The sequence below is a fragment of the Etheostoma cragini genome, chromosome 7 (genome assembly GCF_013103735.1).
Source record: "Etheostoma cragini isolate CJK2018 chromosome 7, CSU_Ecrag_1.0, whole genome shotgun sequence".
Classification (NCBI taxonomy): domain Eukaryota; kingdom Metazoa; phylum Chordata; class Actinopteri; order Perciformes; family Percidae; genus Etheostoma; species Etheostoma cragini.
The window spans coordinates 6,561,746-6,571,313 of record NC_048413.1 but is presented as its reverse complement, the minus strand read 5'-3'; the positions used below and the strand labels follow the sequence as shown (position 1 = coordinate 6,571,313).

The window sequence follows — 9,568 nt, the reverse complement described above, 5'->3', positions numbered from 1 at the left end:
AAAAAGCTCTTAAGGGATTTTAATGGATTACTTAAAATCTTAAGGGATTACTCTCTTTGTGTGTCTCACCACTACATGCAACACTGTTCACATAAAAGTTGTCATTTGATTAATTGTTCATATAAAAACATTGATTACAGCCATAGTAACTAAAGTGCTTCTGTGGACTAAGCTGACTGTATGCTGCACTCAGGATGCTAACCCCAGAGTCCAGAGCCAAAGTAATATGGGGCGGCTGTGGCTCAGTGGGAGAGCGGTCGCCTGCCAATCGGAAGGTTGGTGGTTCGATCCCCGCCCCTGCAGTCATGGTCGAAGTGTCCTTGGGCAAGACACTGAACCCCGAGTTGCCCCCGGTGCTGCGCATCGGAGTGTGAATGTGTGTGAATGTTTATCTGATGAGCAGGTGGCACCTTGTACGGCAGCCCCGGCCACTGTGTGTGAATGGTGAATGTTTCCTGTAGATGTAAAAGCGCTTTGAGCAGTTGTTAAGACTGGAAAAGCGCTATATTAATAAAGCACATTTACATTAATAGCACACAGTGATACATTGCCATTGAAGATAACACTGCAACTGCACACAATCCAGGCAAGAATTACATTTCCCTCAACACAAATTTGTGGAGAATAAATGTGATTTCTAGGAGAAAGGGTTAAAGTGTCCACTGCAATTCATCAAAAGCAAAACATATTGGTATCAGCAGTGAGCTTAGATGTTTAGACACGTTTCAATAAAATCATAGGCCGGATGTGCATTATGACACAACGGGCCCCTGTGCACAGACTTGTAAAAGGCCCCCAATCCCTCCTACATACATTCAGCCCTGCAGACTATAGATGACCTCAAAGGACAGATTGCTGTGCTCTGCTAGAGCACAGCAATCTGTCCTTTGAGGTCATCTATAGTCGTTTTGTGCTCTTTTGTGTGTCTCTGTGGTTGCTTTGCATCTCTTTAGAATCATTTTGTGTCTTTGTGTTTGTTTTGCGTCCCCTTTCTTATGTGTATTTGAGGTTATTTTACATTTGAGTTTCACATCTATGAGGTAAATTTGTAGTCTTTATTTTAAATGCTTTGTGGTCATTTTGCATCACTTAGTAGTCGTGTTGTGTGTCTTTGTGGCCGTTATGTGGTTTTTATTTGGAGTCTTTTAGTGACATTGCAGGTGAAGCCCAGGGAGTCCAATGGGTTAGGGGGGTAGGGGCCCTGTGACCAGGGACCCTATTCAGTAATCCATCCATGCCTTGATCACTTAACACACTTTGCAATAAGCATTGATTTTATAAATGATAATGCAACAAGCATTGAAAATCAAATTCAAATTAATTTGTTGCATCATTACTCGCATTTGACCAACTCTTGATCCGGAACAATCAGCTCCAGAGAAGATGCCCTCACAATACTTACATGTGAATACTATGGTGATGAAAAGTCACAAAAATAACCCAAGCATTTACAGTTTACACCTAAAATGCAGATGTACTTGAATCCAACAGTTGCCATGAAAAACATCAGTATGCTAAATATACTCTGACAAGTCAAAGTTGAAAAAGTACTTTTGGGATGTTTTAGTGCTCCTCGCTTGAGTGACAGGAACATAAAGTAGCAATAGGGAAGATTTCAAGTCTCTTTCAGCTGGACGAGTTCTCAGCACATACAGAGAATATGAACGATTTCCAAAGTCATTTTTCCTCTCTGTTCTGATCCACTTCCATCTATCATTTTCAACAATTTTGCAAGATCCAACGGACGCAGCTGCAATGTTGTGATTATACAGTGACAACACGTTATGAAGAAGTCAGTGAGCTTACAATCTTCTTTTCTTTTCTTTTTTTACAGAGGGAACACAAGAAAGCCAGAAAATGTGGAGTATTGCCATCCACCAACTAGGTTTCCCTTTTCCAGCTTTAAGTAGACCTTGTCCTCTTTTTCTAGATAGAGCAGAACTCCATTGGTGGCCGCCTCACGAGTTACATCTTTGTCACCCGCAAAAGCCGAGATGACTGGTTTCCCATTCAACATTAAGTTCACCTGGACAACAGAAATAACAATTAGCAACTGTGTTTCAAAAGGAATAGCTTGTAGGATATGTGTTGGCATAGTTAAGGTCTTATTTTAACATCATAACTCAACCTTTTGTGCTAATAGAAATCTCACCATACATATACTAATGAGAACTTATAGCATATCAGATAAGCAACATAAGGTTTCAGCTCGGTTCACGTCCACAACGAAGCATTTATTTGTATTTATTTTATGCAAGTAGAGGTAAAGTAGTCAAGAAAATCCACCAGCCATTGTTTTAATCAATAAGCAAATGAGTTCATGTTAAGGGACTGTATGTAAATTATGACAGAGGGAGGTAAATGTCTATATTTTTCTTTGTGAGATACCGGTATCCGCCCTGTTGGTTCTTTATTAGGGCCCGAGCGAAAGTGGCAAAGGCCCTATAGAAACTGAAGGAATCATTATTCTTTCTCTCTTTAATTTCTTTAAAAAAAATTAATGAATTGCCTTTTTGAGGGGCTTAACAGACTCAAAAACTCATCAAAATTGGCGGTTGCTTCAAGTCTGGTGAAAATGTCCGTATTTTAATGGTTTCTGTAACAGGCTCGCTAGCCCTCCCTACAAAAACGGAAACATTGAGCTCCTGTGGTGTGTTTAATGTAGACTAATAGAAACTTGGTACACCAATGTAGCATGTCAAGACGTACAAAAAAGCTAATTGGAGCCCTACACTAGACCCAACAGGAAGTCCGCCATTTTGAATTGAAAGTTTGAAATTAGAGGGGGTTTGGCCATTGCCACGTAGTACAAACTCCTCGTAGAGATCTGATCAACTAAAAATTGGGTCTGGACTATCTGAAGAGCTTATAGATGAAAAGTTATTAAAAGAAACACTTTTTGCCATAGGGCATGGCAGTGGCAGGGCAGCCATTTTGTGCGTTTCGCCATCAAAACAGGAAGTGGGTATAACTTGAGTGGACATTCTCCAATTGGCTCGAAACTTTTCAGGATTCATCAGAGTCGAACCCTGACGACACATACACGCTGATATTGGCTCAAAATGATAACGCCTCCTATTGGCAACAGGAAGTAGGCCTAAAAGTAAAGGCGCTATACTTAACCAAACTTCTCCTAAAGATTTCATCTAATGGACTTCAAATGCGGTCTGTACCAGCTCAACACCTGAAGGATGAAAAGTTATTTAAAAGCAAAACTTTTCATCCAAGTGTGTGGGCGTGGTGGCCATTTTGAACATTTATCAACGAATGAAGAAGTTGTTGTAACTTTAGTGTACATTGTCCAAATTGACATAAATTTCTCACCATTGAGAAGAGTCCAGGCCTGAAGACATTTTTAGGCCAAAATTTACTTTTGGTCATAGTGCCTCTCACTGGCAACAGGATATTAGACTTATATGACAAACATCATCCGCCCCCTATGCTTAAGCCACGCCCCCTTTCTTAACATTTGAACGGTCTAAGGTACCCCCTCGTGTGAGGTATCATTCAACTCAGCAGAGAGTTCCTTATTAATTGGTAATGGTTTGCCGCACCCCCCTATGTTTTAGCCACGCCCCTTTCACAGCTAATAATCTGTATGACATAGAGTCTTGTGTGAGTTATCATTGAACTCAGCAGGGAGTTCACTTTTCATTGGAGATGGTTTGTAGTGTCTTAGTGGCGCGCAAATGCACGGTCGCAAGGAGCTGAATTACTTAGTTGAAGGACAACCATGAAATATGTGTTATTTTTCCAGATTTTTTCTAATTTTTTTGCCCTCACTCCCCGCCCAACGCTGCTAACAACTTTAATTCATTATGGTTTTTGTGTCTTATTTACTTGTGCAAATACATAAATAATAGGTAAAGTAACATAGAACTAAACTAAAGCAAAAGTAAAGCATTTCAGTACAATATTTAAATAAGATCTAGCAAATAAATGTTCAGAGAATGAAATATAATAATTTACCTCAAACAAAATAAATTATGAAAACCCAGTAAAATACCAAATTAAAACACCTAAAACATATTTTATTTTATTTTTTATTTAAATTATATTTATTTATCTTTTCGGTGTAACAAATAATAATAATAAAAAAAACATTTTTAAACAAACAAAATGAACAGTAAACATATAGCAAACTCTTATATACAAATTTTTAATAAACAATCAAGAGTAAAATAAAAAGAGAAAAGTAAAACTTGGCAAAGATTTGCTCAAACATTTTTTTTAAATTGCTTTTTTGAGAAGTGAATTAAAATGTCACTATTTCAATTTCCTCTGGCAGATTAATTAAAAAAGGATCAAATGCAAAAAATCTGAAAAGTATTCCTCCATTAACATACTTAGGTTAAATGTTAAGGTTAGGGTATACCATCTTAAATTATATCGCTGTATCTCTTTCAGTTATTAATAAGGGATTCCAATCAATTCTCAATATTACTTTGAGATATAGGTGGGAGGGTTTAGTTTTTTTTAACAATCTCTCTGGAGAGTCTTTACTACATCCCCCCCCCCTACACACACACACACACACAAACACAGTCCAGTCCCTTAAGTAGACATTTTGTCCCACTCCAATCCTGTAACAGGTTAACAACTGAAACAATTGCACAGCTCTGTGAAATGAACAAAAGTAATACCTGTATGGTTTGGCTCTGGTACACTTTAATGACATGGAAGTTAAAACTGTAGATGCCTTTTCTTGGGGACAAAAATACTGATTCAAATGTGAAGTAGTTTCCTATATTCACAAGAACCTATGAGAGAGAGGAAGAAAAATAGTTAAATACCCAGCACTTGAACAAAGGCTTTCATTTGAATGGACTTTTAGGATTAAATATGTCAATGCACACAGTCGTGGCTGCCAGGCTGCTCGGACACAAACTGTATGCAGCCCACTTCAACATGTCAACTCAACCTTTCTTTCAATGGATCCACACCTAGTCTTAAACTTTCCTACTGACACAAGATGCAAAAATGAAGCTTGGTGAACATTTCATCGACCAATTCCAATTTTGGGCAGAGACCTGATTTTTCTTTCCACTTCACATCAGACGCTTCCTCAATACTGCTTCTCCATGTGACACACAACCTGACCTAATGCATAATAGAGTGTTGATAAATAAATAACTTAGTTTCTTACTTTTTCTTGCTAAAAACCATCCACCCTGAATGCATCCGTCAGCAATGCATTTAACCTGCCTCATGAGTGTCATGAGGTTTTGAGCACCCTACAGTCGGGTGCATCATTTGACAAACAGTATTTTGAGTGAGCAATACAGAAAATGAACGTCTTTGGGTGTGATGGAGATGGAGGCAGCAGGAGCCCCTCTCTGCACCCTGCAGGGTCTCAGACATTCCCACTCACCACTGCAGCCCCAGCCATGACCTTTGACACGTGTTGCTTTCATAGCAACAGCATGCACATGACCCACACCAATCACATCACTTGCCCTGTTTTAACAGCCAAAGATCATGTTATGTCATTCACATGAGAGGGAAGATCAGTGCACTGATATTACAAACACCTTATTCCGCCCACCGCTGTATGACTAATCGTGTTGTCTTTTTGTGTATCATAGACCTACGTGGGGTAGCTTGAGGCCAACTGATGAGTTCTCCCAAACATAATCCAGTCACTTTCCCAACCTGCCTGCGCGTGATAACGTGCACTACAGAATCCACATGCGAACAGCAACTAGCCTCAAACTAAAAGCTGGGCTGCAGCTGCACTTAACTTAACACTTTAATGTTCTGCATCACACAGTGAAAACCGAGCAAAAAGATGAAGGTTTATCACCAAAAAAATTGACAAGAAATAACAGCTAGATTATAACAGATATGGAATTTGATGAATTACAAAGTGTTATTAAATGCGAATCTAACCACTTTTTGACATTGGTATTGTTCATTAAAAAGCGTCTTAACCTGGTCGAAGTAGATTATTCTCGTTTTGTTGCTCATCTCCGACGGTTCGTGGTTGTTGCTCCGGACTGCAGAGAAAGCCACCTTGGAGTTGGCGGCGCGCACTGAGATGCCGAGGGGGGAGGACGAAGCCTTCCAGTCCGTGGTCGGGTTGGAGTCGCAGACCACGAGACATTTCCCCTCCAGGACAATAGGCTCCGTGTCATTCTGGGCTCTCGCCACTTCCGAGAACACAGTCCAGCTGAGCATCAGTAAGAGGGAGATCAACATGGCCTTATCTCTCTCTGTGACAGCCGTGGCAGCTCCGATTCCAAAAGAGAGACCTCACAAGTTTCCGAGTCCCTCCACTGGTCTCTGCCGCCGCAGACGCGTCTGACGCTGTGGAGTTCTCTTATTGGATCCAAAGATGGTCCATATCCGAGTGAGACAATCCGTATCAAGTCTTAACACATTTCTTTCGCAAACAACCGGGAAACACAGAGATCATCGACCGTCGTCTATGCATCTCATTTTCAGGTTATTTAAAGCCCGCGGATGAGCCAAAATTAGACCATGTGGCTTGTTTTAGCGAAGACTGTTCCAGTCTGAGAAGCGAATCCGTCGATAAATCGTCCATAGCCCTCACTCCAACACGCACTCCCACTCCGATAAACGCGTCTGACAGCAGCTGTTCCCCGCAGTGATGTGCTGCGTGTGTGCGCGCCCAGCCGTCCACTTTACGCATGCACATGTGGTAGAAGTTATAATTAACGGTCCCTGCGTAATTTGCCAAACGCTTAAATTTCTTTGAGTACCTACACAATAGCTCATAGTATACATTCATTAATTGTCTGTGCCATTGATATTGAGAATATTTCCAGTTCTAACTCTCCCGGAACAAATTCATGGAATAATTATCTCCAAAAAAAAAGTCTAACTGTTTTCCAGACTTGAATCTAGAAGTAGGCTATAGTACGAAAAATGCCCTGAGCACGAATTAAACTTGTTTTTGTTCTTTGCTCCCTGTTTACATGGAATGCCGTTTTATTGAATATTAAATAAATGAATAAATACATAAAAACATGAATTATAAATAAATAAATGTGCCTTTTGAAATACAGCATGCAATAAATAACTGAGGTAATAAAGACATAGTTAAATATATGTAAATCTTCATGTAAAAATGAATGAATTAGTTAAATAATTGTATTAAAAGTTTTTACTTTTAATTATTTAATGGTTCTTTTATTTCATGTCCACGCCTATTTATTTCCGTGAACTTTTATTTTCTAATGCCACATTTATGGATGTTCCTCTCTGTTTAATTCCAATTATTTTATGCAAATCAGGGGGCGTGGTTATCACTCACATTCAGAATAAAGCCAGGCAAAGAGAAGCTGAGGGAGTGAGAGAGCACCACGACCAGCAGCTTATGGGGCTCTACCCGGCGCACAGTCACCTATTCTGGGGTAACTGAACCACCAAGTAGCGCTGACCTGATGGAGCAACACGACCAGCAGTTTGTGGTGCTCTGTACCCAGCGCACAGTCACCTATTCTGGGCTAACTAGTCCACTCTGTTTGTAATGCTGAATCCATCTGATTGCACAGATGGGCTGACGATCTGTCACAATCCTGTGGTGTTCTATAGAAGTCAGTAATGGGAAACCTTTCTCACCCAGTTAAAAAATACTTTAACTTTCACCTTCAGTACCTAATCTCATGATCTGTAAAAAATAAAGAAATTTAACTATTAATGCATTTAGCATTCAGAATCAACTGCTGTAAAATGCACTTGTCTGTCGCCTGGTTCTACATTCAATCAACAAGTCATCCAAAATGTCCTGTGAGAATATTGACTATACATTAGAGACGTGAGACGATCTCCTCTGTCCTTGTGGCACTACAGGCTCTCCATAAAACACCAGATCAATTACAACACCCTTAATCTGACTTGCAACGTGCTACATGATCTGGCAACCACAGTAACACTGTAACCCACTGCAGGTTAAAATTCCACTACAGACAGACAGACAGACAGACAGACAGACAGACAGACAGACAGACAGACAAACAAACTTTAAGTAAGTAAGTAAAAAGCAAAGTGTTGTAAGGAGTTGTAAAGAGGTTCAAGGATAATTTTAGGAGAGTATTTTATGGGTCGGTAAATGTCCAATAAGGTCCCCCAGACTTTCCCCAGACAGAACTACGTTATTTAGGACTAATAGGTCAGATAGATGTTGTTTGGGTTTAAGTGTTACCTTGAATCTGAATTAAGGGTCAAGTTTAGTATGTATTTTTATCAAAGCACAACAGGTCACGCATACATGCAAAAACATCTAGGCAAGAGTGCAATAGTGAGGAGATCAAATACAGCTTTTAACTTTTTTTTATAATTAGCACCAAATGCTTTAGGAAACTATTTGGAAACAGGCCCATTACAGGGTTATTAATGTATCTGTCACCTATGAAGCATCCATAACTGCTTCAAAACAGTTGGTGAGTGCCTGACAACACATAATATAGATGTAATCATACTTACATGACACATGCTGGTCAAACATCTCTCCATGTAATGCATGTGTATATGTTTGCGTGTGTGTATTTTAGGCATGTGTGATTACACACATATGTTGCACATATTTTTAAGCATTTTGAACTGTTGATACACCTGTGCACGTCATTCCCATGTGGGTTTCTAAATGTCTTCAGCACTCACAAAGAGAGCCTTGGACATTGACAAAAAGAAATAAACACAAAACTTACAGTAACTCAAGGTCCGTTTTCTTCTCAGACTGATGAGCTGTGTCGAATGGTCTTCATCAGCTGAAGAATCGCCTCCGCTGTTGTTGAGAGTACAGCATGCCTAGGTAAAAATAAGTGAATACTTCATTCAGAAATCCTTTGAGCAGGTATAAAACATTTGACAAATACATGAATAAGCACATGTCCTTGGATCTGCTTACAACTATATTACACAAAAGGTTTATTTTTCAAAGAAACAATCCGATTCAGTCTTGCCAACAGATTCTTACTCCCATCTCGTAAAATACAGACGATTGGTCAGATGTTGTTGTTGTCATTTAGCGCGTTTAGTTGTCTCCTTTAGCTTCATATAACACACGCATATAAGAAATATATATTCTATCTATCTATAGATAGATAGATAGATAGATAGATAGATAGATAGATAGACGGATGATTGATAGATGGATGGATGGATGGATAGATGGATGGATGGATAAATAGATAGATGATAGATAGATAGACCAACGGATGATCTATAGATAGATGGATAGATAGAAAGATGGATGATAGATAGATAGATAGATAGATAGATAGATAGATAGATAGATAGATAGATGGATAGATAGATAGATAGACAGACTGATGATTGATAGATAGATGGACAGATATATAGACAAATGATTGATAGATAGATAGATGGATGATAGATAGATAGATAGATAGATAGATAGATAGATAGATAGATAGATAGATAGATAGATAGATAGATAGATAGATAGACAGACTGATAATTGATAGATAGATGGACAGATATATAGACAAATGATTGATAGATAGATAGATGGATGATAGATAGATAGATAGATAGATAGATCGATAGATGATAGATAGATAGATAGATAGATAGATAGATA

The 9,568-nt window shown here is 39.1% G+C and overlaps 1 protein-coding gene across 1 annotated transcript; it reads right to left on the bottom strand.

The window, feature by feature from the left end:
- Positions 1 to 1,761: 1,761 nt before the first annotated feature.
- On the bottom strand, positions 1,762 to 6,617 carry cbln4 (cerebellin 4 precursor). The gene is made up of 3 exons (XM_034877299.1): positions 5,932 to 6,617; positions 4,644 to 4,760; positions 1,762 to 2,026 (listed from the first exon to the last, which is right to left on the bottom strand). The coding sequence occupies exons 1-3, from the start codon at positions 6,196 to 6,198 to the stop codon at positions 1,829 to 1,831; spliced, it is 582 nt and encodes a 193-aa protein (XP_034733190.1). The 5' UTR covers positions 6,199 to 6,617; the 3' UTR covers positions 1,762 to 1,828.
- Between the last annotated feature and the right edge of the window lie 2,951 nt (positions 6,618 to 9,568).

Coding starts and splice junctions, on each gene's coding strand:
- cbln4 (XM_034877299.1), bottom strand. CDS start 6,198: ATGTTGATCTCCCTCTTACTGATGCTCAGCTGGACTGTGTTCTCGGAA. Junction 4,761..5,931: donor GAATAATCTACTTCGACCAG/GTTAAGACGCTT, acceptor TCTCTCTCATAG/GTTCTTGTGAATATAGGAAA. Junction 2,027..4,643: donor ACCAGAGCCAAACCATACAG/GTATTACTTTTG, acceptor TCTGTTGTCCAG/GTGAACTTAATGTTGAATGG.